This window comes from Microplitis mediator, chromosome 5 (assembly GCF_029852145.1).
Source record: "Microplitis mediator isolate UGA2020A chromosome 5, iyMicMedi2.1, whole genome shotgun sequence".
Lineage (NCBI taxonomy): Eukaryota > Metazoa > Arthropoda > Insecta > Hymenoptera > Braconidae > Microplitis > Microplitis mediator.
Window position 1 is genome coordinate 5,171,854 of NC_079973.1, and position 27,105 is coordinate 5,198,958.

The window sequence follows — 27,105 nt, forward strand, 5'->3', positions numbered from 1 at the left end:
ACGTATTTGAGTATTTTAAAAATGATTACGCGCATTTTGTTACAATTCATTAATTTAATTTATTTATTTCTTTGCTTAAAATTTATAAATTGTCGAATGTCTGCTACATTCATACTCACCTTTCTTTGTCGCTCTTCTCGTGCGCTCTCTCTTCTCTCCATCAGTCGTCCATTTTGTTTGTTTGTTTTTTTTTATTAACAATAATAATAATAATAATCCCGAAGTTAGCAGACATTTAAAAATTTTTAAATTTTCGTCTTTCTACAAATCAATTGCAAAAAAATATGTACATGTAGAAAATTTTAAAAACTACAGGTGCAATTTTTTTAAATATTTTTTTTTTATGTTTTATCGTCTAAAAAAAAATACAAAAATTATCAGACGTCTGCTAACTTCAGTATCATTAATAATAGTGTTTCAAAAATAAAAAAAAATTAAATATTTTCAAATTTGGATTTTTTATAATAAAAACATGTAAGTATTGTAAAATAAATTGGAGTTAATTAAAAATTATGGCATGAAATGAGCAGACAATCGTATAATAAACTGTTAATTAATTGACAATTTTCGATAATTTTATTTCAACGATTTAATTAAAAAGAAAAAACAATTAAAAATATGCACATGTAGAAAATTTAAAAAACTATAATGCAATTTTTAAAAAATATTTTTTATCGGTGTGAATGTAGCAGACATTAGACAAATTTAAAATTATAAATAAATAGAGGAAAAAAATAATATTTATAATGAATGCACTTCTTATTTTCAAAATTTTTTTAAATGCGCATTTTTTAAAAATTTTATTTTATGAATTGTTTACTCTATGTATTTATAAATTTAAATTTTTCTGATGTTTGTTACATTCACATTCATAAAAATTTATATGATGACAATCAACTTGGTAATTTAAAACACCAGAATTTTTAATTGTCGGCTACTTTTAGCATTACAATAATTTTTGGATTTTTTTCATAATGATAAATTACAAAAAAAAAAAAAAAAATTTTTAATAATTGTAGTTATAGTTTTTTTAATTTTCTACATGTGCATATTTTTGAATTTTTTTTTTTTTTGTAATTAGATGAAAAAACATTTGAAAATTTTTAATTGTCTGCTAACAGGATTAATTATTTTGGTTTGGGAGAATTAAAATTTAAATATTATAGATTTATTTTTTTATTTTCAGATTTTTATTTGAAAAATATTAATAATTATTTGGAAACGAAGACATAATAACAGATGGAGAACGAAAAAAATGGAATTTCGATGGTTACCAATATACCGTAAAAACTCAGCACAAAGATACAAAGTAATATTAATTATTCATTTATAATTTATAAATTCTTTAGTGGTTTTTTAAATTTAAAAATTTAAACACCAAAAGTAACTGATTTAATAAAAATTCTGTCATTGTGGTGTCAAGGCAATAAATTATTTGTCTAAATAATCGTATTTATTTTCTTTAAATAAATTAATACTTTAATTATTCTGTCACTAAATATGACTGAATATATAGCTACATTATTTATATCGCGTTACTTAAATGACAGATTTTTATACTCCCATTTGGTTTTGGGAAGCTTCTCAAAGCCAAAAAAGTGTGTTGTATTTAATTCATAATGCGTAAAATATCTTGGTGTAAATTAAAATTTTTTTGCGGCAAGAAATCCCTTTTTTCAGCGTATTTTATAAATTTAGTAGTGATATTTGGGCAGTCACGTAGTGACTGCAGGTTTCTCGTTTTTGTTATGCCTGATGTCTCTGATTAAAAACTCAGACTGAATTCTATTGATCTTAGATTTGAACCCGATTGAAATTTCTCTATGAGATTCAATCCAAAAATGGTATATATATTTTGTATTTTAAGTGGTTTCAACCAGACTTTATCTGAGTTTTTAATCAAGATAGTATCGATCCATTTAAAACGGGTCGTGGTCTCAATAAAGTTTCGATTCATATTCAGCGGATTGAAATACATGAAAATCACGCTTAGTTTAGTTCCAAAAAATTTTTTTATCATTAAAACTGCCGATTTTCATTATTTTTACGGTTTTTCGAAGTTTTCTCGAAATTTCGAGGGTGTAGGGGTCAAACTGACCTCGAATTCGGATTCAGCGGACCAAAATACGTACCCGTAGGTAGGTCCGGTCAAATGCACATTCTACTTAATTTTTTTTGTGTGCCGGTGTAATTTATATTAAACATATTTCCAATATATATTTTTTCTTACAGTTTATTGTTTTAAATTATATAAAATTTCTCTACAATATGTATACTTATATATTTTTCAGAGACATTATTGTTCTAAAACTGTAAAAATTATATATTTGATAAAAAATATATAATTTAAGTTACATAGGAAGTGCAATCTCGCTTTTTTAATTATGAACTTTGAAGGAATTTATATAATTTTTAATTGTAGTCATTAGATATCTGAAGTAATAGAAATCATAATCACTTCCGATGTGTTTTAAAACCATTTGAAAAAAATTTGAAACATAATTTAAATGTTAACAAAAGATTTTATTTACTTATTTACTTCTGGGTCATTATAAATATAAATATATCCTATGTATCATTTGTTAATAATATTATAATAAGCGTGAGGATTTAATTATTGGTAAAATAAAGTAAATTAATTTATAAAATTATCATTTATTGCAATTTTAAGTACAGTAAATTTAAAAATTTTATTAACATTGAATTTTAATATTTATAAAATAAATTTTTCATTCTCACACTTGCAGTCATTGAGTCATTTTCGTCATATAAGTTACTTAAGAAATTAATACTTAATTTAATTATTTAATTATAGTGACTTAAGAGTCCAAAGAAAGTTAGAATTCTCGATTGCAGTTGTCTCTTTGACTCGATATCCATATTTTACTGCAAAGTTAATTATAATTGTCGGAACCGCTGGAATTTTAATTTTATTTACTCAATAAATTTAAATCTTAATTATGTAAAAATATAATGATTCTGTAGTTAGCCGACGTCTAATAATTTTGAATTTTCTTCAAACCGATAGATTATAAAAAAGTAAAAATTTTTAAAAATTGCACCTACAGATTTTTTAATTTTCTACGTGTGCATTTTTTAGTTTTTTTTTTTTTTTTTTTTTTGTAGTTAATTTGTTGAAAAAGAAATCCAAAAGTTTTAAATTGTCTGCTAACTTCAGGATCATGAAATGTTAAATTAAAATTATAATTTATATACTAATCAACGATATATACTTATCGTCAATTAATTTACCTTCAACAGAGAAACCATTATCAACAGATTTTACACGAAAGTGTCTCTGTAAAGTCTCTTTGATTCCCGAAGTGTCTCCGTACAAATTACAAGTACTCCCGCGTATATTTCCTTGGACCCAGATCAAATCAGTACTGCAACTATTTCCGTTGTTGGACATCTGAAAATAATTTATAAAAAAAAAATTTCAATTTTGGACTCATACGTTTATTTTATAATTCATACCTTTGAATTTTATTATGATACTAAAGTTAGCCGTCATCAAATAGCTTTTAAATTTTTTAAAAAACGATAAATTATGAAAAAAAAAAAGAAATATTCAACCAATTGCACTTATACCTTTTTTTATTTTCTACATGCGCATTTTTTTTAGTTTTTTTCCTTTTTTTCAAATTAATTTGTTAACTGTCGTCTGTTTGCTGACTTCAGAATCATTTTTTTCTAACTTTAAAAAAATTTGTGCCCTTCGCTAGAGAAGTCGAATACTTATATAAATTACGACTTTAAAAAATTTCAAATAGATATGATTTATTTTATTAATCTTAAAAATTAAAAAAAAAATATTTTTTATCAAAAATAATAGGTTTGTTTTTCTACGTTATTTTTTAATAGATAGTTGTAACTAAATACATCGCAGTTCCCCCATACTTTTATTATGATTCATAGAAAAAATTTGACGCCATACAGATGTTTGTTTACGTATGACCAGATAAAATACCTGTTGCATACCATTTCAGTCTTTTATAATTATTTCAAATATTTAAACTTAACTTAAAAATAATTAAGTACTAAAAACTTATACTCTATTATTATTTTTATTATTATCTATAAAAAAAATATAGGAAATTCGTACAAATCTTATTTTGGGTCTGTAGAAAAGGAAACTATAGAAAATATACTCACATTGAGATGGTTCTTGGGGTCAAGTGCATTCGGTGCACTGGAGAATGGAAATGGATGAAAAACTAAAAACTACTGCGACCGACAGGGGGAAATTACCGGAAAGGGAAAGTATTTTCTTGAGGGAAAATTTAAAAATGAAAAATGTCGATTATTAATTTTTTTTTTACTTCTTTTTATTACAAATGATAAATCATCTGTACATATGTTTAATCTTTAATCAGAAGATGATTTTATTAAAATATTTGTCGCTTTTTAATTTTTTTTTTCCAACGTCCATATTCCCCAATTATTCCCCGTAATACAGATGCTCATTGAAGAAACCACGCGATAACCATTATCGGCGAAAAAGTTCAATACGTTAGGCAAGGGAACTGTAATTAAAATTTAAATATTATTTTTCTTTTTTAATATTAAAATATAACTGACTTATCTACGTAATAAATTTTATTATTAATTACTAGTTGAATGGATCCAAACACAGAATATTTAAACTAGTCAATGAAGTTTCAACAGAAGTCAGTATCTTTGATAGTTCATATAATAAATTCTAAATCTCAAGTTTTGAAGTGTTTATAGAATTATAAGAGAGCAATAATACACATTAAAAAATTTAAGAATTTAAAAAAGCACTGTGATTTAATCATAAGTCATATGTGTCAATTGTAAAATGCATATAGCGTAAAATAAATAAATAAATAAAAATGAATTAAGAAAACTATTTCATTTCAAAAAATAATATTTTACTCACTTGAATAATATTCATCCCTAGGAACTGTAATTAAAATTTTTTAAATATTAAAATATAACTGAATTAGCTACATAATAAATTAAATTGTTAAGAAAAATATTTCATTTCCAAAAATATTATTCACTTACTACTACATACATAAGGCTCTCTTTTATAACCAGAACCCGCTCGGTTTAAATTCAAAAATTGTTCATATTTTTGCAAAAGAACGTGATCACATCCCTCAATCGAACAGAGGTTGCTATTTGGTGAAAGAAGATTCTTAACTTTAAGCACTAAATAAGACGCCATATTTGAGGAATTGGAATGTTTATCTGAAAAATTAATAAAAATAATAATAATATCACTTGGTGGAAAAAAAACTTAGAAATATATGAAAATTGAAAAAAAACTGAAAAGTTTTATTTATTATATAATCTGATATCAAAATTCAATTAATTTTATTTTTAGTTTTTTTCAAAATAAATTATAAAAATAATAATTTCATTATTTGATACTTTTCTAATGTCTATAAGAATTATTTAAAACAAATCAATTTTTTTTATATAAAAACATCAGACAAATTTAAAATTATTAACAAATAGAATAAATAATTTAAAAAATAAAATTAAAAAAAAATGCACATTTTAAAAAAATTTCATATTATTAATGGTTTACTCTATTTATTAATAATTTTAAATTTGTCTGATGTCTGCTACATTCACACTCATAACGATTGAATATAATTACTTACGTTTTTTTTTAATAAACCTACAAAATGGCTTTCGATTTTGATGCACAAAGAACAGAATTCAAATAACGAATGAGACGAAGCGCAATATATTTGCCGGTTATTTCCTCAAGATGAAACAAATGAAAAACACATCCGTACATCCCCTCCTTAACCCCCACCTTTATATATACATATAATAATATATGCTTTCTTTTTTGTTCTTCTCATGCTCTCTCTTCTCTTCATCAATTGTCCATTTTTTTCATTTCAATTTACAAAAAAAAAATCTTAACAGCTGATTTGTTTTAATAATTATAATATTGTTATAAAAAAAATAAAAGTATATTTTAAATTATTTATTTATTCAAAACATAGTACGTAATTATTACAACATAAATTGACAGGTTAATTATAAAATATGTATTCATTGAATTTCTTTTTGTAATAATCGCACTATCCATGAATTCATATCGTTATTTGCAATAGTTTGATAACCGAGAGTTGTTAAAAAGTCCGAAACCTCTTGCGGTGGCGCTAAAAAATCCAATTTAGTTTATTTATTAACTAATTTATTTGTTTAATTGGTAAATATTTAAAATAATTACTCATTTTCTAGTACCTCCGACATACCAATTCGATTTTAATAAATTTTTCCGTCGAGGATAACTAAATTGATCATCAAGTTTTTGTTTAAGATCATCATCCATTCCATACACAGTACTATGGTCAGCTTTAGCTAAACCAGCTACAGAAATATAATAATATTTTTTCCCGTCATCTTCACTTGAACAATTTGAATTCATTGTTATTGATAATAAAATTAAAAAAAAACAACTATCTGTTGTTAAATTTTCAATTTATACTTTTTGTGTCAACGATCTGTTAAAATCAATTGTCAAATTTTTTATTTTTTCCAATCACTTATTTTATATAAATATATATATTTATTGTTAAGGAATATTTAAAACTTACCTTTTAAAAATTATAATAATCTCTGACACACGAGATAAAACTCTTTACTTATTGGCTTTTATATATATATATATATATATAGAATTTAATATATGTCTATGTATAGCGTTGAGGAAACAAAATTCAGACTATTAAGAGGTTTCTGATTTCACGATATGTATGAGCTGTTACTTCTGCGAAGTAAATGATATATATTTGTAAGCAGTCATTTATTTAATACTAAATTATGTCGGGTAACTGAGGGTGAAAATAAACGATCGTATTTTTGAATTTTATAGTATAGAAGGATTCAAAAAAATTATAATTGAATTTCTAAAAGTAATCAATCAAACAGCAATCAAGTATTTTCTTGATATAATTGTAATTAAAATCTTAATGATGTATAGTTGGATTAGCAGGACTTTGCGTATCGGATATGTTCGGTTTTTTACTCCCACCATCGAAATTTAATACCAAAGGCATGGGCCTCGATGGTGCGGAGAAAAAACCGAAAATATCTGAAACTTTAAATTATAAACATAAAAATAAAAAAAGTTCACATACCGATTTTTAAATATGATCCTGAAGTTAACCGACGTCTAATAATTTTATGATTTTTTAAAAAACGATGAATTATTAAAAATAAATAATAAACTAAAAATATACACAGGTAGAAAATTGAAAAAACTATAAGTGAAATTTTTTCAAATATTTTTGTTTAATAATTTATCGTTTAAAAAAAATCCAAAAATTATTGGACGTCGGCTAACTTCAGTATCATCAAAAATAGTCTGCCGCACATTTGTTCCACTGTCTAATTTACATGTATCATGGTCATTAGGGTGGGTTGAAAAAAAACGTTTTTTTTTTGTTTTTCTTAGCGTGGGGGTAGAATTTGTACCTTATAAAAAAAAAAAAATTTTTCAAGAAAAAATATAAATGTATATTGTAATTTTTAATTTTACATAACATTCTTTAATATCTAATTATGATTATTATAGAATTTAAAATGAAATTTCCGTTGATATAATTGTACTTTTTATTTCGTGTATTATTAAAGTTGTGAGCGATTTTTGAATTTTTCAAGTAATTATCTCTACTTAGGATTGTAATTATTATGATAAATAAAAATTACAATCTAGATAGTAATAATTGAAATAGAAAATTAATTTTCTACTAATCATCGTAATTTTTTTTATGGATTGTGATTTGTTATTTGAGATAGCAAATATATACATTTGATCTTTAATCAGATGATGTTTTATTTCAAATATTTATTGTTTTCTTTCCAACGTCCATATTCCGGAATAACTGTCGCCCATTGAAGAAATCACGCGATAGCCATTATCAGCCAAAAAATTTAGTGCTTTGTCTACTTGAACTGTAATTAAAATTTTTTAAGTATTAAAATATAAGTGAATTATTTACATAATAAATCATATTGTTAAGAAAAATATTTCATTTCCAAAAATAATATTTTACTCACTTGGATAATATTTATCCATGGGATCTGTAATTAAAATTTTTTAAATATTAAAATAAAACTGCATTATCTATATAATAAATTATATTGTTAAGAAAAATATTTCATTTCCAAAAATGATATTTTACTCACTGTTTTGGCTCCCTTCGAGTAAATTGAAATATTCTTCATATCTTTTCCAAAGAACGTCATCAAATCCCTGAATCGAACATCTTTGGTCACTCGGTATATCCATCCACGAAGCTCTAAGCACTAAATAGAGCGCCATACTTGAGGAATCGGAATATTTTTTTTTTATTAATTTAAATTACAATCTGTTATTAAATGACAATTAATAATTTGTATGATGGGTGTGTAGGACAGGCATTAGCAGACAGTATCCACTATTTATTGAAAACGATCTTTGAGGTCAGTAGGCTTAAATCTTTTTAGCCTTCTGTTTATCACATTGGAATATTTATCTGAAAAATAATTAATCAATAAAAATAATATATATGGGGCATTCCATGCCGAATCGTCCTACCAATGGATTTTGCATTTCCGATTTGGATAACTTTTAATTTGCTCGATGAATTGATTCCAAAATCTTATCAGCTTTAAAACTTTATAAGCCACGTCGAATGACACCTTAACGATCAAAATCGGTTCATCCGTTCAAAAGTCACAGATCTTTACATACGGACGTACATACACATCTACATACACTCGGACATCATCGTGAAATTAGTCAGAATAGTTTCCTAGAACCTCAAAACGTCACAATTTGATATAAAGTCGGTTTTAGATAATCGGACCGAAACCAATAACTTCCCGAATTTTTGAAAATTTTCAATTTTCTTAGCGGGAAGTTAAAAAAAAATTATAACTCATCATTATCCCATTACGAGACTAGGTTCAAAATTTGTGTTTTGGGGAGTAATATTTTTGAAAATTAAAAAAAAAAATCGAAGGATACAAACAATCTTAAAATCGCTGTTTTAAGTTTAAAATAAAAAAAAAAACCGAATTCATAATGAATAATTTTTTGCATAAATTTTCTAGAAAATTCATCAAAAAACACGAATTTTAAAAAAAAAGACCCAAATTGGACAATTTTCTAATAAGTTATGGCTATTTAAAAAAAAAATCCCCGAAATCTTAAAAAATTCATATCTCCAGATTGGCTGGAAGAAAAAATTTGAAAAAATTCATAAAAAACTTTTTCTAGGGGTACAAAAAAGTGACCCAATTTCAGCCAATCGGAGATGCAAAATCCATTGGTAGGACGATTTGGCATGGAATGCCCCATATAGTATCACTTGATGGAAAAAAACTTCAAATATATGAAAATTGAAAAAAACTGAATAGTTGTATTTATTATGTAATCTCATATAAAAATTCAAATAATTTTATTTTTATTTTTTTTAAAAATAAATTATAAAAATAATAATTTAACTATTTGATACTTTTTTTATGTCCATAGAATTATTTAAAACAATTTTTCTTTTTTTTTATATGAAAATGATTGAACGTAATTACTTACATATTTTTTCAATAAGGTAAATGTTATAAAATTATTTTCACCTTAAAAGTAAGTTTTTATAAGTTAAGAGCTTATGAACATTTTCGAAAATCTACTGACACTTTATGACGTTTGAGATCAGTAAATGATGAGCGTCTGTGGATACGGAAAAACACGAATGCGTTCGTGGCAAAAAGAACGGGAAACTGGCTTAATGGAAACATAAATTATATATAGAATGAGGGAAAATTTGAAAATGAAAATTGTATAATTCAATCAAATTTGTTATTTTTTTTTTTTTAATTATTTTATTTGAATATTTATTAAATTTTTTCTTATTTGACATTAGATTTTACTAGAAAAATAGTTTATTAAAATTTCAAAAAATCCAAAAATGCACGACTCATAATGCTCAATTATTATGAAATGATAAAATAATAATAAAAAATGGCGGGTAGCACGAAGAAATTTAAAATATATACAATTTTCTTTTATTAAAATTTGTTGTTTTTTTTTTTTGCACGACTCTTTGTGAAGCATTAGAGTGTGCTTTACAATCGAAAAATTAAGTTTGCCTCTTTTTCGCTACTGTTTGTATTTACTGTTTTACCCTTGTTAGTCCACGGAGCTTAAACAAGTTACACATCATCGGGTAGAGAATTTAATGATTAATTTTATTACTTATAAAGACCAATTTCATGTATTAAATAACTAAAAAAAACATCAAAATGAAAAAAAAAATTTTCCCGTCAAGCAGTAGAAAAAGTGTCCGTAATCCGTAAACACAAAAACTCGAGAAAAAAGCCATTATTTGGATCACATTTTTTTTTAAAAGATTATTTTAGGGCCGAAGAAGAAGTGTGTCATAAATGGCCATCAAATTCGGCCCCGTTCAATTATCATTAATAAAAAGAACTTAACTAATTTTGTATATCAATATATGTTTTTTGCACGATTCTTAATGCGAAGCATTAGAGTGTACTTTACGACCGAAAATTTCAATTTGCCTCTTTTTTTAAATATACTCTTTCGTCACACCAGTCGCGCCTGCGCGAAAAAATACAGCTGACTATTTGTCGGAGTGAAATTTGAATTTCTAGTATAATAGAAAGGAAAAAAACAATTGTCCTTGAAACTTTTATCGTACATTTTTCGTTTTTTTTGCAGATGAGCATTAAGAGTCGTGCACTTTTGGATTTACCAAACTTTTATTATATTAGTATTTTTTTTATAATTATAAATACAGGCCTTTTTGGTTTTAATTTTTTTTTATTATCAAAATATTAATTTCAAACCATTCCTAACCGGATGAGGAGATGAAAAATTTATAGGCGTTTTTAGCTCCTATGGTAGATCTATATATATATATATATACAGCATATGCTTTCTCGGTATTTGGGACGCGATATGTATTATAAATTTATGTTATTAAATAAATTATAAAAATAATAATAATACTACTATTAGATATTATTTTTATGTCTATAAGAATAATTTAAAATAAAAAACGTTTTTTTTTTTTTTTAATATGAAAACGATTGAAAACAATTACTTACATAATTTTATTATAAATATACATATATTTATTATAAATATTAGTTTATTTATTTATTTAAAATTTGTAAATTGTCTCATGTCTGCTACATTTACTCATAATCTCTTAATCGCTACATAATTTAATTATTTTTTTGTTACATGAAAATCAGCTTTAAATATTTTGGCGCTAAAACGAAAATACGTTGAAGCCTGAATATTTCGCCGACCCTATTTGTTTACGTATAATTGAACTCAATGAACTTACACACTTTATACATATAACAGAAATTATAAAACATAACAAAAGAGAGTTTAAAGAAAAGATATTTATACTTTTTAATTAAAAAATTGAAAAATGTCTGTGAATACCTTTAATTTTTTCCATTCCTCTGGAAACGTCACTAAAAACGAATTAAATAAACGTAAGTTTAATAATTTTAATACCAATGGTTCAAAATAAATTTAGGTTATAAATTCAAAAAGTTATTTCATTTAAAAGAATGAAGTTTATATTAATTATAGATTAATTATGAATGTCATGAAATTGTTAAAAAAATATTTTTTTTTCTCAGAAGTGAATGATCCAATGGCGATGTTACATCCAACCAAAGCATCGTCAATCTTTACCTCGAAATCATTCACGTCGGCTGGTGTGAAATCAAAAGGATTAAGTATTCGATCTCAATCTGATCTAAATATTGGGATCACACAATCAGTTAAATCGTCTCTGAAAGCTGGTGATGCTAAAAAAAATCTGCTTACTCCTCACCATGATAAAGTATCCAAGGTTAATATAATTCAATTTATCATTTTTTATATAAATTAATTTAGTTTTAAATTCAGTAAACCTGAAACACTTTGGTTCAATTGAATTAAAAAATTAATACCGCAGTATACCCGTGTACAAAAAATTCGTTACTAAAAGATTCCAAAAAAGTTCGACATGTGGAATTTCTAAACTTGAAATTAAATTAAAACTTCAAGTGGAACTTTTGTAATTTTGACAGTAAAAAAAAAGTTTATCTAGGATTTTTAGGAGCGAAATTCGAGTAAAAAAAGATGAGTGTGAATGTAGTAGACATCAAACATATTTAAAATTATTAATAAGTAGAGTAAATAATTAATAAAATAAAATTTTGAAATTAATAAGAGCATTTTTTATAAATATTATTTTTTAAATTATTTATTCTATTCATTTATAGGTTTAAATTTGTCTGATGTCTGCTACACACACTCATACAAAAAGAACGTTTTTAAAACATATTTTTCAAAACGTAATTTTACCCTGGTTCCGAAAAAATTCAAAAAACCTCAAGTTTGGAATTTTATATGAACGTTTTTTTTTTATTCTTATGGACTATTTCTAATGGGAAATTTTTTTGGGAACGAGGGTAAAATAAAGTAAAAATACGTTTTGAAAACGTTCTTTTTTTACTCAAACTTCGCTAATACAAAATTCTAGATAAACTTTTTTTTTTTACTATCAAAATTACAAAAGTTCCACTTTACGTTCTTATCTGTCTCAAGTATAAAAGTTTTAAACGTCAAATTTTTTTGGAATCTTTTTGGTACAAATTTTTTTTACTCGGGATAATTTTACGATAAAATTTTATTTATTTAAAAAAAGTCAAAGTTACTCAGGTAAATTGAAAAAAATTTTTATAATTATGAATTTTATGACTACAGGTCATACGTAAAAAGCAGCAACAAGGATTGTCACCGACTTCAAAGTCACCACACTCATTAATCCGTGATAAAAATAAAATAAACGAAGATATATTCAAAAAACCATTGACACCGAGACCAATTATCGATAAAAAAGTTTATCCCGAGCCAGAAAATTTAGCTGGTTATTATAATTACGAAGACAACTACAGTAAGTCACTCATTAATTAATTATTATTATAATTAATTTTCTTATTAAATTAAAAAATATAAAAGTAATAAAAACATTTTATTAAAGTTTGAATAAATGATTTAAATTGTAGATCAGATGTTGATTGGAACTCGTGCGCTTGATAAAGAAGCCAAAGAATTTTCTGCTGCTATTCGAAAACCTCAGAAACCGATAATTCCTTATGAAGATGATGTGGTTCCTACAGTTCCATATATAAAGCAAAGCCCTCCTCCAATTTTCGTCAGCGACGACATCGTCCTTTCAGATGTTGATCTTCCAACTCTGTCCGATGATGAAGATTAGAAATAATAATTAAATTTTAACTAATGATTAATTCCACATATCAATCTTGTCATTTATATCTTCTAATTATCTATTATTATTTTTCTATCAGTATTTTAATTTAATTTATCTTATTAATGCTCTATTTTAATTAAAATATAATTAATTAAAAATTATTTGTAACTATGGATCGTTGAGCAAAAAATTTAAATCAATAAATTCTGTTATAAATTTTATAATTAATTAATTAAATTAACTATTAGTTATAATTTGTTGATCCTGGTTAGCAGACAATTGACAATTTTCGACTTTTTTTTTTCAAGCTAATTAATGACAAAAAAAAATCTAAAAATGAGCACATGTAGAAAATTAAAAAATTACAAGTGCAATTTTTTTAAATATTTTTTTTTATGATTTATCGTTTTGAAAAAAAATTCAAAATTTATGAGTGTGAATGTAACTGACAAGTGGAAATTTTTTAAATTTTTGAATACATAAATAAAATGTAAGTAGAATAAAAATTTAAAAAATGCGTATTTAGATGAATGAAAAATTAGTACGCGCATTTTTTTAAATTTCATTATTTTAATTTGTTTACTTGTTTATTCAAAATTTATAAATTGTCTCATGTCTGCTACATTGACATTCATAAAATTATGTGGCAGACATACGACAATTTTTCAATTCCATATAAAAAAATTAAAGAATTTAAAAAAATGCATGTACTGAATTTTGAATTGTCTCAATATGCATTTCTTTATTTTTATTTTGTAAACATTTTAATTTATTATTTCAAATTTAAAAAATTATCAGACGACCGCTAACTTAACTATTAAAATTTTTAGATCTCGGATAAATTCAGTGTCATATATTTTTTTAATCTACAATTAATTAGCAAGTGATTAAATATTTAAATATAAAAAAAAAAAAATTGTATGAATATAAAACTCCCTCTATAATTTCGCTGTCAGTCAAAATCTAAAGCAAACATTTTTATTATTTTTGCTTCGGTATTTTTAAAATACAAAATACTCATTTTAATTGACAGATATTTTTAAATGGGTTGATTTTAAATTACAAAACATACATTTTTAAATATTAAATTTGAAAATTAGACCGATAAAATAATTATGATGGTAAGTTTTAATAAAATTCGATAGGTTATATGGATAAGTCCCAGTGTTATTGTTATATATTAAAACAAAAAAAATCAATTGTTTGTATTTATCATAATTGTTATATTATCAATAAATAATTTATGTTTGTTTTTAACAGGATGTTCAAAGGCATTCAGTTCACACATTAGTGTTTCGTTCATTGAAACGAACACATGATACATTTCTTATGAATCAAGGACTTTTGCCGCCAGTTGATCCTGAATTGTGAGTAAAAATATTAATTATGACAGAAACTTATTAGTCAGTTATTATTAATGATTGCAGTAATGACTAATGGTACTGCCCGCATAAAAAAAAATTTTATTCATAATGAATTTAGATCTAGACCATCACGAACTCAGCTTGTGGCACCAACATGACTTTCATCTAGAATTTGCCCGAACTTTAATTACGTCAAAATTATGACAATCAAGTTTCTATCAAAGGGATCCAAAGTTCATTTGAAAGGAGTGATAAATTATTTTTCTAATCAATACTCACCCAAGTAGCACAGAGACAACTTTAAGATGTCATGTAGATGTCTTTTAAAAGGACAAGACAAATTTTCTTTTGTCTCAAAGTCAAGTGTGATGTTCCCGTCTATTTTATATTATTACAATTAAGCATCAGTCATTCCGTTGGAAAAATTTTATCCAATAGAGTAACTGAAGTAGATGAGTTAATTCTGTGAATTACATCGCGGTCCGAAGACAAAACTTATAACGATGCATGAAACTCGGACCACGATGGTGGTCACCAGAGTAACCTGAGATGCGACGTTGCGATTTTCTTGTACTCTGGATGAAAATCCAGAGCAACCTGTCAGCCGATGAACATCTTAGGCCCCGAACGTGTGTCCGGAGACCGATTGGTTCTAATCAAATTTTGAATTTTTAAAATATACACCTTATAATTTGAATGTTTTATTTTACTTCTCGAACCTTACAAAACACCTCAAAATTTAAGAGAGCTCAGCAACGGGTGCACCTGGGGTTGACTGACCCGTAACGCCACCCACCTGGTAATTTTTCGTGAAACTGGATTATTCAGTATGTAACACAAGTTTTTTTATATAAATAAGACATACAGATGTTAGTCCTAGAAGTCATAGGAAATTTGTCTTCTTTTTTACGTCCTAAGAAAGTCAATTCAATCAAAAAATCGCTTAGATGACTTATTTGACAATTATTTGTCGTCATTTATATCAAGTCTTTTAACCAGATATTTTTTCGGTAATAAAAACTTCTGATCGCTTTGTCAACGTTTTGGTGCCTTGATAAGTTAAAAAACAGCTTTAAAACTTCTATTTTATAGATATGTAACAAAGCCAAGTGTCCTACTTGAGCACTTGCTAGACAAAACGAATTTATTGAAAGTTTTTGAATTCAAAAATTTGACCAAATGGCAGTACATTAAAAATTCAGTCGATTTCCTATCAATTACCCCAGGTCCATTTTAAATACAGAATCAATCAATTTTAGAATCATTAAGGATTTTCTAGACGAAAAGTTGGAGCAAATTAATGATGAGTCTTATTTGTGTCACGATCGGAGTTTCGTGATGAAATCCAGATCTAAATTAATTATGAAAAAATTTTTTTTTCACGGGTTAATTATAAATATCATAGGGAAAGAAAGAAAAAGTCAATAAAAGCGCGCGATACTTATGGGCACATTGTTGACAAAGTTAAGAACCAACCTGTCAAACCAAAAAATCTAAATGAAAATGCAGATCCACCGCCACCGGGTGGTGAGTGTTGATGTGAATAATTTTATTGAATAATTTATTGACTTGTATTTATGTAATAATTTTTGTCTAGACGAATCATTTGTGGGAACTCAGAGCAGTACGTCTTTGGTGCCTGTTAATACGCCAGCAACAACACCGACATCAGTTGTTGCAGCCTCTAATCCAACGAACACGGTGTCAATGCCCGTTAAAAAAGCTCCTCTTATGTTGAAACCAAAGTGGCATCCGCCGTGGAAATTATACAGAGTCATCAGTGGACATCTTGGATGGGTAAGATGTTGTGCCGTTGAACCAGGGAATGAATGGTTTGCTACAGGTTCTGCTGATCGAGTTATAAAAGTAAGTGTTTAATTTTTAAAAGTAATTTATTTATTATCATTTACAAATTTGTAATTTTTTTTTGATAGATTTGGGATCTAGCAAGTGGTAAATTAAAAGTCTCGTTAACTGGACACATTAGTAGTGTAAGAGGTCTTGCGTTTTCTCATAGACATCCGTACTTATTCTCGTGTGGAGAAGATAGACAAGTTAAATGCTGGGATTTGGAGTACAATAAAGTAATAAGACATTATCATGGACATCTGTCAGCAGTATACAGCATGGCACTTCATCCGACTATTGACGTACTGGCAACTGCCGGTCGGGATGCTACTGCAAGAGTTTGGGACATGAGGACTAAAGCTAATGTCCATACTTTCACTGGACATACTAATACAGTGGCTAGTGTTATCAGTCAAGCTGCCGAGCCTCAGATTATCACTGGAAGTCATGATTGTACTATTAGATTGTGGGATCTAGCTGCTGGCAAATCTCGAGCGACTTTGACTAATCATAAAAAAAGTGTTCGCTCTGTTTGTTTCCATCCAATGCTGTAAGTTTCTTGTAAATTATTTTTCACCATGCCTGCGCCGGAAGTTTACATTCCTGCCTTGTTTAGAGGGAAGAAATTCGTTCTTGTTTTTTATGAGAAAACGATAAAAATTAGCGCGTGTCATTCTTCCCGCAAACATTCCAAGGCAAAAATTTAAACTTTCAGGTGTAGGTCTGGTGAAAAATTGTATACACAAGGAGGAAGATAGGACGTCCCGATCCGCGGGCTTGAGGCGGTTATACACGTAGGTTGGGATGTCCTACTTTCCTTCCTAGGTGTGTAATATACTAACTCATGATACCAGTATCGAAATTTAAAGTTTCAGTGTCTTTAGAGCCAGTCGAAAAAAGCGAATTTCAGTCCATTGCCGTGAATTAATATCAGCAAACGCGTCAATTGTGAATGTCCAGTCAGCGGGCAGAAACAAACTTGTTTCGTCCCTTGGGAACAAACAAATAATGTGTCTGCCCGCTGACCGAAGGCTTTCGTAATTTAAACTCTGATACTTGTCACTTGTTTAATACACAGAAAAAAAGGATCTCTTGGCGTAAGAAATATTTTGCATTATAAATTAAAGACTGAAATTTTCTTAGGACTAGAAAAAATTTATTGGCGCAATAATTTTTTTATCGCCTCAAAAAATTTTTTCTTGCTCCAATAAAATTTTTGTTTTCAATTTATAATGCAAAAAATTTATTGAGACAAGTAAAAATTTTATTGGGGCGAGTAAAAATTTTTTGCGTCAAGAAATACTTTTTTCTGTGCAGTAATTTCAGACCATTAATTTTATTTACGTAAATGACAGTTCTGACTGTGATTAAGTTTTATAAAAATTAGTGTCAATAATAAATAGTATTTATAGTTTCTGCTTAATTATAAATTCCAAATGACAATTTACGCTTACGCTAATAGTTGGTCTTAAATTAACTTGTTTCTGACTGGTTACTGACACTGAAACTTGAAGTTCCAATGCAGGTAATCATGAAGAATCTAGTGTGTAACTCAGGATGAAACACGATTTCACTGCGGGTGATGTCAGCCAACTACACCCTGGTCTGAAATCATTTTGTTTCATCCCTTGTCACCCAATATACTATTAATTCATTATTATTTTGTGCTGTAGAAATATGTTTGCATCAGCATCTCCAGATAATATTAAAGAATGGAAATGTCCAGAGGGTAAATTTATACAAAATTTATCTGGACACAATGCAATTGTCAATTGTTTGGCTATCAATGCTGACGGTGTCTTAGTTTCCGGTGCTGATAACGGAACAATGTACATGTGGGATTTCAGAACTGGGTAATTTAAATTTATTTTCTTACTCTAGTCATAATTTTTTTAAATTAAAAAAAAAAGTGTTTTTTTTTTTTTAATTAATTTTTAATTTTTGATCATTCATTTAAACATCAGGAATAATTTTTTTTACTGCATTTTAAATAATTAATTTGAAAATATTTTTTAGCGGATTCTTATATTTTTTTAATTAAAATCTTAAAATTTTTTAATTATTATAAATCTTCATTAAAATTTTTTTCTTTTGCTTGGAGGTTCATCAGTAACATTAACTTCCGATTTATATTCTAAGTTATATTGTAATAATTTAGCTTTCGATTCGTGATATTTATTGCGCACTTCCGGTAAATAAAGTTTAGTATGTTGTAACCAATTGACCATGCCGATAGCATTGTCATCAGCACAATTATTACGGTCAGGATGATCATGATGAACACAATGTGTTTGCATCACTGGATCAACTTTATAATCGTAGTCATACAGACACACAATATTCAAATTTTCTTCACTTAAAATATATAATAAATTTTGAACATCCGAATTTCTAACATAAATGCAACTTGCACTTCTTAAATTTAAATCTAAAATTGTTCTCATAAATTGGCAATTAGTAAGTCCCGCATTCCAGGGTATGCCGTATGTGTCATAATATAATTTATAATTTTTTTTTAAATCTTCACCAGAATTGTAAGATTGTTCACTGATAATCGGAGGTGTCACTACGTTATGTAATACCTCGTAATCACCTCGTTTGTTTGGTAGCACACTACGAAAACTAAATTCTTTTATATGGAAGGTTCCATTTGGCAGATAATAACCATTAAAATCAGCAACAATATCCATTTAAATAGATGATTGAAGTTTTAATTATTACTATACTACTAATATAATACTAAATTTATTTAAAAAAAATTTTTTATGAGCATTTTAAATAAAATACTTGCTAACTATGACTCATACGCAATTGTCACTGGAAGCTTCTATTTTATCTTTTACTGTTTATAGAAAAAATTGTAAATTTAAGTATTAATTTTATTGAAGAGCTTCAGTCCAGTAAAGTAAAGATTTTGCCCTTCGTTCATCGCGTGGTGCCACCCCCTATGATTTTTCACAGTTCAAACACACATAAGCTTATATGACTAGACAATTGTAATTTTTTCCTAGAATCTTTCTACTAAAATAAAAATTTTGTTTTAGGAAAAAAACCCAAGTTTACTCACGACAGCAGCAAATCGCCGCGTTTTCTGTTTTCCAACAAAAAAAATTACTTTATAAATATTTATATAAGGGAAAATAATTATCATTAATTCATTTGATACTAAAAAATATACCAAAAGAACTCATAAAATTTCAAAAGACTTATTTCCTTTTTTAATCAAAATTGCGGCGCTGCGCTTATTGCGTGACGGACGAAGGGTTAAATTACAATTCAAAAAGCAAGTCTGCATTTTTGAATAAAAGTTTATTTTGATGTACATTTGAAGTATTTATAGTTAAAAAATATTGAATGCTATTTAGAGGGAGGAATAAATTGTTTAAGACTTTTTTCCATGTCTTTTTCTTTTTGTTTTTTCGAGATATTTTCAAAAAAGTGATTTTGAGGGTAGTTTTTAATTTTTTTTCACTCTCTAAATAGAATTTAAAATTTTTTAACGATAAATACTTCAAATGTATGTCAAAATGAACTTACATTCAAAAATGCATGTTTGATTTTTGAATAATAATTAAAATCTTCATTTTAATTGACTTATAAGTAATGGACTTATTTGAAAATTATTTGTAATTTACTTTTTGTTGTTACTTGTGTTAAGTCTTTTAGACAGATAATGTTTGTTAACATAAATTTCTAATTGTTTGTTCAACATTTTGGTACGTAAACACCAAGCAGTTGTGTGCTACTTGGGTTCTGGAAAGATTTCGAAAGAAGTTTGAAACTTAGAACTTCTAAATTTGAGACAGATTAGAACTTCAAGTTGAACTTTTTTGAAACTTTTAGGATTTTGATAGTAAAAAAAATAGTTAATTTAGAATTTTAAGCGGGAAAATTTTGAGTCATACGAGAACGTGCTACTTGGGTTATTTATAGTTTTTTAAATTATTAATTGTTTAATAATTCAAAACTTATTTTATAGGTACAATTTCCAACGTTTACATGCACCCGTTCAACCTGGATCTATGGATAGTGAAGCTGGTATTTTTAGTGCTACATTTGATATGTCTGGGTCTAGATTAATTACAACTGAGGCTGATAAAACTATAAAAGTTTATAAAGAGGATGACGAAGCTGTAAGTCTTCATTAATTTTAATATTTTACATAATCAGATTTTCCACGTAATTAAAAAATTATAATACTCAGAAAATTTTATTAAAACTATTTATTGTAATGGTGTTTTTTTTTTTTTGTAGACGGAAGAGAGTCATCCTGTCAATTGGAAGCCGGAAATAATCAAAAGGCGAAAATATTAAAAATCACGTCATGTATTATCATATATATACTTCACGTACTATTTAAAAAAAAAAGTTTTTACAACTTTATTGTAGTCAATTATTTAAATTTATTTTTTAAGAGTATTTATTTATTTTAAATCATGAATTTATAAATTTATAAATTAATATTATTTTTATTTTTAATCGACTGGACTTTAAAAGATTTATTTTATTATTTAATAAATCAGTGATCATACTATGTAAAAAATTTTAATTTTAAGTTATATAATAACTTATACATGTATACATTTAAAAAAAATAATATATCTAAAGCAATTTTTTTTTTATATTAAAAATGCGTTTAATTATTTTATTTTAAAAAAGCAATCTCTTTGATCATTTATTTATATACTTATAACAATTGTTTTGCTACAAATATAAAAAATAATTTTAGTAGTATAAAAGAAGTCTTAAAATATTTATATTTCTTCATTTAAATCATAGTCTTCCTCTGGGAAATCTCCTTTTTTCACATTAAGAGGTTTAACAAACCCACCGTATTTAGGAGGGCATTCAAAATATCTTTTTCCATTTACTCTGAAATAGAAAATTGATCAGTAAAAAAATTTTATCTCCAACTGTTCTACCACTCGGATAAAAATATAAACACTTACGATCCATCATTCTTTCCAAGTGGTTCGTCATACTTGACACCAACCCAAAGACCTTCTTTGAAATCCGTTTTGCCTGTAATTTTTATTGCCAATTAATAATAAATAACGTAGAAGTTCACTAATTAATTACATACTCAGATAAGAAACTTGGTTTGAATTCGATCGGGAAATTCTAATCGAATTCAATAAAAAATTTTCGATTCTTTCAATCAGTTTTAATCGGAAAAAGAAATTATTATTTTCCGATTGAATCTAATAGAAATCCGATTAAGTTTCAATCGGGTTTGATTGGAGTTTTTAATCCGGGTAAATAATAAATCAAATACTTACCAACATACATAATTGTACCGCGTCGTTTTGGTTGTGACGGTACACTTATTTCACAACGATCGCCTGGTTTAAAATTTTTCGTCCACTCAATTTCTGATTCTTCTTCACGTTTTTTATCCTCTTCTTTCTTTTTCGTTTCTTCTTCATTATACTTTCCTAATTTGTTTTTAGCCAAAAATGCTTTTACAGTATCTGCAAAATGAAAATTAAAATTACATACTTTAAAGTTGACAGTAATTTAATCGCATAATTTTAAATAATCCTTAATTTAAAAAAATGATTCAAAATAATTAAAAACAATTAAATTTCAATACTATATAGATATTCATTTATCATTGGGTAAATCATTTTCTTTAATCAGGGATAGGACTCACCAGGTCTTTTTGAATAATCATCATCAGATATTTCAAACTTTGGGACACTTGACAACTCATCATCAATTCGCATAAAATTATCAGTAACCTATTGATTAATATTTTATAAATTAATTAATTATTAGGAATTTTACATTGAATTATTGTTAATTGAATTATTTATAATAGGGTGGTCGTTAAAAATTGAATTTTCTCAGGCGCCCCATAAAAAGCTTCTTTTTAGTAAAAAAATACTTGGCGAATTTGGTTTTTTCGTTTTAAGTAAAAAGAACACGTGCCGCAAGACGATCAAAGTTCAATTTTCGATACAATCGCGGTTTTTTTTAAATATCTCATGAAATATACAGATTAAAGGAAAAAATCATAAGAACAATTTCGTAGGAAATTAAATTCTTGACAAAAAAAGTCATGTTCATTTTTTTCATAAAACGTGTATTTATGAAGATATTTGAAAAAACTTTTGTAGATCTTATCAATTGGGCATTTTAAGGATAACGAATGTTAAAAATAACGTTTTTTCTTAAATGTAGACAACTTCGTAACTCGTAAAATATCAATTATTAATGCTTGTTACAGTTTCTATATACTTAGAAAAATGTTATTTTCAAAATTTGTAATCCTTAAAACGCTAAATTCATCTGATCTAAAAAAAGTTTTTTTTGAATATCTTCATAAATACACATTTTATAAAAAAAATGAATATGACCTTTTTTGTTAAGCATTTAATTTCCTACAAAATTGTTTCTATAATGTTTTCCTTTAATCTGCATATTTCATGAGATATTTAAAAAAAACCGCGATTGTATCGAAAAATGAACTTGGATCGTCCTGCGGCACGTGTTCTTTTTACTTAAAACGAAAAAAAAAAGATTCCCCACGAATTTTTTCACTAAAAAGAAGCTTTTAATGGGGCGCCTGAGAAAATTTAATTTTTAACGACCACCCTAATATATATGTAATAAAGACAAATAAAATAAAAAAAGAAAAACTTAATGATACTGAAGTTAGCAGACATTTATAAATTTTCGGATTTTTTTTTCAACAAATAAATTACAAAAAGAAAAAAAACTAAAAATATACACATGTAGAAAATTTAATAAACTATAGGTGCAATTTTTCAAAATATTTTTTTTTTATAGTTGATCGTTTTTAAAAAAATTCAAAAACTTTCAGGCGTCTGCTAACTTCAGTATCATAAAACTTAAGCGGCATAATCACCAACTTTTCAAATAATTAAAAAAAAAATTTCTTACATGTAGAATCATCCCATCATCAATATGATAGGATCCTAAAAGACGTGATCCTTCATTAGGACTACAAATAAGTTTATTATTTTTATCAAAGACCTCCAATTGCATCGTAGACCGGTTCCCACCGGTCAGCAATTCCAATTTTCCCTGAATAAAAAAACACAAATTATAAATAAATATATACTCGTTAATTATAAATTTCTCATAGACATTTGAAAAAATAAAAATTTATAATTTTACCTTTAAATCATCAATAGTTATTCCTTTTTGAAATCTCCTTTCAATGCAATTCTGTTGTCCAGAAGTTGTGATGCTGACATTTACAAAATCTGACGTTACTACAGAATATTCAGCCATTTTTTAAATATTATCTGATAAAATAAATTATTATCAATTATTTATAATAAATATAATTATAATTAATATACAAACATTAACTTACAATTAAAAAATTAAATTTTTTTTTAATGATCCAGAGAAACGTCAAAAACTTTTTTTGGTTGACTACCAAGTGCTGCCTCTCATTGATAAAAATGTTACTAATTTGTATGTAGTATATTTATTCACACGTATACTTTTAAAGGCTATACAAATATATATAAAATATATAAACCAAGTGAACATAATCAATTATCGAGCGACATACATTTTAATCCCTACACACTCATACCTAATTTACTTTTTAACAAAATTGTAATGGTCAATTGCAGATGAATATATATTTTTTTAAATATATATATATTGTTATACATAAATATAAAAATTAATATATAGTAATAAATAAACCAATTAGTAGTTAATATAAAAATAATAAATAAATATAAATAGAAATGTCGTCGTCATCAAAACAAAATCCGAAAAAGTTTAAATGGAATTTAGATTTTGCTCATAAGTATGTATTATATATATATAAGTTTTATAAATTTTCATTAATATATATAAGTATTTAGTAAATAATATGTGTAATTTTAATTTTAATTTTTTGTAGAAATAAATCGGATAAAAATGCTGATTTACCGAACCCACCAGGTTATAATTCTGGAGGTGCATTGTATCATAGTATGGAAAATTTACGTGAAAATGATTCAAATCATTTGATAATCAAGAAATCATGGGATTTAGCACTAGGACCATTGAAACAAGTGCCCATGAATTTGTTTATTATGTTTATGGCGGGTAATTCTATATCAATATTTCCAATTATGATGGTTGGAATGCTTATTATTAGGCCAGTAAAAGCATTATTTACATTGCAACCAAGTAAGTTTATTTATTTTATTATAATTATTATTAATATTTCATTTTTATTGATGAATGTAATGGAGCAGACCACAGAGCTGTATTTTTAAAAAAATAATTGGCACAGCTCTGCTCCAAATTACAATTGTTTATAATTTAAATCTAATGCTACTTAATAATTAAACTTGTACATGAGCTAGGTTCATGTTTAGAAGTAGAGTTCAGTTACTTGAGTGCCTCGAAAAATATTTTTAGTAGATTTCATGACACTGAAATTAGCCGGCGTCTAATAATTTTTGGATTTTTTTTTAAACAATAAATTATAAAAAAAAAAATATTTGAAAAAATTGCACATGTAGTTTTTAAAATTTTCTTTTTATTTTTTTTTAAAATTAAATTGTTAAAACAAAAATTCGAAAATTCTTAACTGTCTGTTAACTTCAGGATCATTAGATTTCATATAAATCATTTTATTGCATTTGTCCTTATGATGGGATTTCCAAAGAATTTCGTCATAGCCCATCGTAATTTGTCGAGTAGGTTCCAAAAATACTATCCCTGATTAAAAGAAACGATTTGCAATGTTAAATGCCTATAAGAAATATACCTGAAGATCGGAACGTTTTTTGCGCAACGAAAAAAAAATTGGACAGTAAAAAATCTACTGGATGACTAGATTTCCGAAATGTTTCGGAAATAGATGCTGGTATGTCAGCCCAAAATCTTAGGCCACTCCCAGCCTCAGGAACTACTCCTTAAGAAGTCGAATTACAAATTTTTTTTATTCTCGTTGCGCGAAAAACGTTCCGATCTTCAAGTACATCATAAGAAGGGCGATTCAAAAGTATTCAAAAGCATTGCAAAGTATTATAAATTTTTTTTTTTTCTAATCGTTTTAAATCGTTTCTTTTAATAAGAGATTGGTTCAAAAGTTATGACAGTAAAATTGGCAGACAACTAACTATTTCTAAGATTTTAAAATAATAAAATAAAATTCTGTTAACAAGAAAATTAAAAAATGAACTTTTAGAAAATTCTTAAATCAGTGGGGTAAGAGCACCAGTACCCAGCCCCAAACAAGTAGCCAGCCACCTCATGTTAAATTATATCTATATATATTTTGAGCTAATGTTAAAGTATATGACCGGCTGGCTACTGGCTAAAAAATATTAGTTGAATCAACTTTTCAATAAGTCATTGAAAAAAAAATTCCATAGGACAAAATTAGGTGGCCTACTTCTGTATATTTATGTTAACAATTTTTTAAATTATTTATTATACTTGAATTGTCTTTTTGGTTGCGCGCGTTTTGGTCCCCGGACAGAATATCCCCTGGACAATTGATCCCCTGATGGTTGATCCTGGGGCCTTCTATTCGGAACGGTTTGGGACCTTTTGCCGGGGGATGAAAACGCGCATAACCGTCTTTTTTTTTAACAAAAATGGTTATTGATAAGTAAATAAAAATACAAGATTTAAATTATAAATAATAATGGAGCAATAAAATAAGATCTAAGGTATAAAATAATAAGATTTTACACAATGATGAATAATTTTGTTTATTTTTTTTTTTCAGCATTCAAAGTAATTGAAGGAACGAATGCATATCCCCAAAAATTTGTATTTTTATTAGGACAATTAGTTAATATCGGCTTAGCACTTTATAAGTGTCAATCAATGGGTCTACTGCCTACACATGCATCAGACTGGCTAGCATTCGTTGAACCACAAGCAAGACTTGAATACTCTGGTGGTGGTTTTATTTATGCATAATTAACTATTTAAATAAATTAATAAATGAATAAATAACATTTTTAATTATCTCTATCAATTAAATAATTACAGAACAACTTAATTCATCAATAAATGTAAATGTTTTACTATTCAACAGTCTATCATTACAAAAAATTAAATTATAATAAATCAATAGATTTGTATCTACCGAATTATTTCGGGCAAATTTATATTTCAAAAAAAATAAAAAGAAATAATTGAAAAACAAAGAAAAAAATTATTGTATGTACAGTGATCGATTATTATTCATTTTATCTTATTTTTTTTTATGGTCGTCAGCAAATTCTCGTATCCTTTCTAGAATTTTTGATGGCTCGTCCACTCTTGGAACCTAAAATTAAATGAAATAATTTTTTAAAATAAATATTTTTAGAACTATAGCAACATTTAGTAGATTGTGTGACAATGAATGAAACAAAAGGATTTCAGACCAGGGTGTAGTTGGCTGACATCACCCGCAGTGAAATCGTGTTTCATCCTGAGTTACACTAGATTTTTCATGATTACCTGCATTGGAATTTAAAGTTTCAGTGTCAGTAACCAGTCAGAAACAAGTTAATTTAAGACCAACTATTAGCGTAAGCGTAAACTGTCATTTGGAATTTATAATTAAGCAGAAACTATAAATACTATTTATTATTGACACGAATTTTTATAAAACTTAATCACAGTCAGAA

General features: G+C 26.3%; 5 protein-coding genes across 7 annotated transcripts; 3 read left to right on the forward strand and 2 right to left on the reverse strand.

Moving 5' to 3' along the window:
* Positions 1-364: 364 nt before the first annotated feature.
* Positions 365-13,504, forward strand: LOC130667947 (uncharacterized). Of its 3 annotated transcripts, none has more exons than XM_057469886.1 (6): positions 365-474; positions 1,187-1,309; positions 11,257-11,508; positions 11,662-11,873; positions 12,773-12,962; positions 13,075-13,504. In XM_057469886.1, the coding sequence occupies exons 3-6, from the start codon at positions 11,442-11,444 to the stop codon at positions 13,284-13,286; spliced, it is 681 nt and encodes a 226-aa protein (XP_057325869.1). In that variant the 5' UTR covers positions 365-474; positions 1,187-1,309; positions 11,257-11,441; the 3' UTR covers positions 13,287-13,504. The 3 variants fall into 3 exon arrangements, with proteins under 3 accessions (XP_057325869.1, XP_057325868.1, XP_057325870.1); XM_057469885.1 differs by having other exon boundaries at positions 368-474; positions 11,659-11,873; XM_057469887.1 differs by lacking the exon at positions 11,257-11,508 and having other exon boundaries at positions 368-474; positions 11,659-11,873.
* LOC130667949 (uncharacterized) lies at positions 4,311-5,794 on the reverse strand. The gene is made up of 4 exons (XM_057469889.1): positions 5,637-5,794; positions 5,032-5,217; positions 4,904-4,927; positions 4,311-4,526 (listed from the first exon to the last, which is right to left on the reverse strand). The coding sequence occupies exons 2-4, from the start codon at positions 5,192-5,194 to the stop codon at positions 4,408-4,410; spliced, it is 306 nt and encodes a 101-aa protein (XP_057325872.1). The 5' UTR covers positions 5,195-5,217; positions 5,637-5,794; the 3' UTR covers positions 4,311-4,407.
* A 726-nt stretch (positions 13,505-14,230) lies between the features above and the next one.
* Positions 14,231-21,041, forward strand: LOC130669005 (pleiotropic regulator 1). Its single transcript, XM_057471640.1, has 8 exons — positions 14,231-14,401; positions 14,541-14,647; positions 16,050-16,171; positions 16,242-16,510; positions 16,579-17,042; positions 18,166-18,345; positions 20,472-20,625; positions 20,747-21,041. The coding sequence occupies exons 1-8, from the start codon at positions 14,396-14,398 to the stop codon at positions 20,804-20,806; spliced, it is 1,362 nt and encodes a 453-aa protein (XP_057327623.1). The 5' UTR covers positions 14,231-14,395; the 3' UTR covers positions 20,807-21,041.
* A 58-nt stretch (positions 21,042-21,099) lies between these two features.
* On the reverse strand, positions 21,100-23,976 carry LOC130669007 (tubulin-folding cofactor B-like). Its single transcript, XM_057471642.1, has 7 exons — positions 23,838-23,976; positions 23,636-23,766; positions 23,399-23,542; positions 22,146-22,233; positions 21,772-21,963; positions 21,442-21,514; positions 21,100-21,364 (listed from the first exon to the last, which is right to left on the reverse strand). Exons 2-7 carry the CDS (start codon positions 23,750-23,752, stop codon positions 21,247-21,249), a joined length of 732 nt encoding a protein of 243 aa, XP_057327625.1. The 5' UTR covers positions 23,753-23,766; positions 23,838-23,976; the 3' UTR covers positions 21,100-21,246.
* A 101-nt stretch (positions 23,977-24,077) lies between these two features.
* Positions 24,078-26,622, forward strand: LOC130669010 (ER membrane protein complex subunit 4). Its single transcript, XM_057471652.1, has 3 exons — positions 24,078-24,287; positions 24,384-24,655; positions 26,211-26,622. The coding sequence occupies exons 1-3, from the start codon at positions 24,226-24,228 to the stop codon at positions 26,405-26,407; spliced, it is 531 nt and encodes a 176-aa protein (XP_057327635.1). The 5' UTR covers positions 24,078-24,225; the 3' UTR covers positions 26,408-26,622.
* The last annotated feature ends 483 nt before the right edge of the window (positions 26,623-27,105 follow it).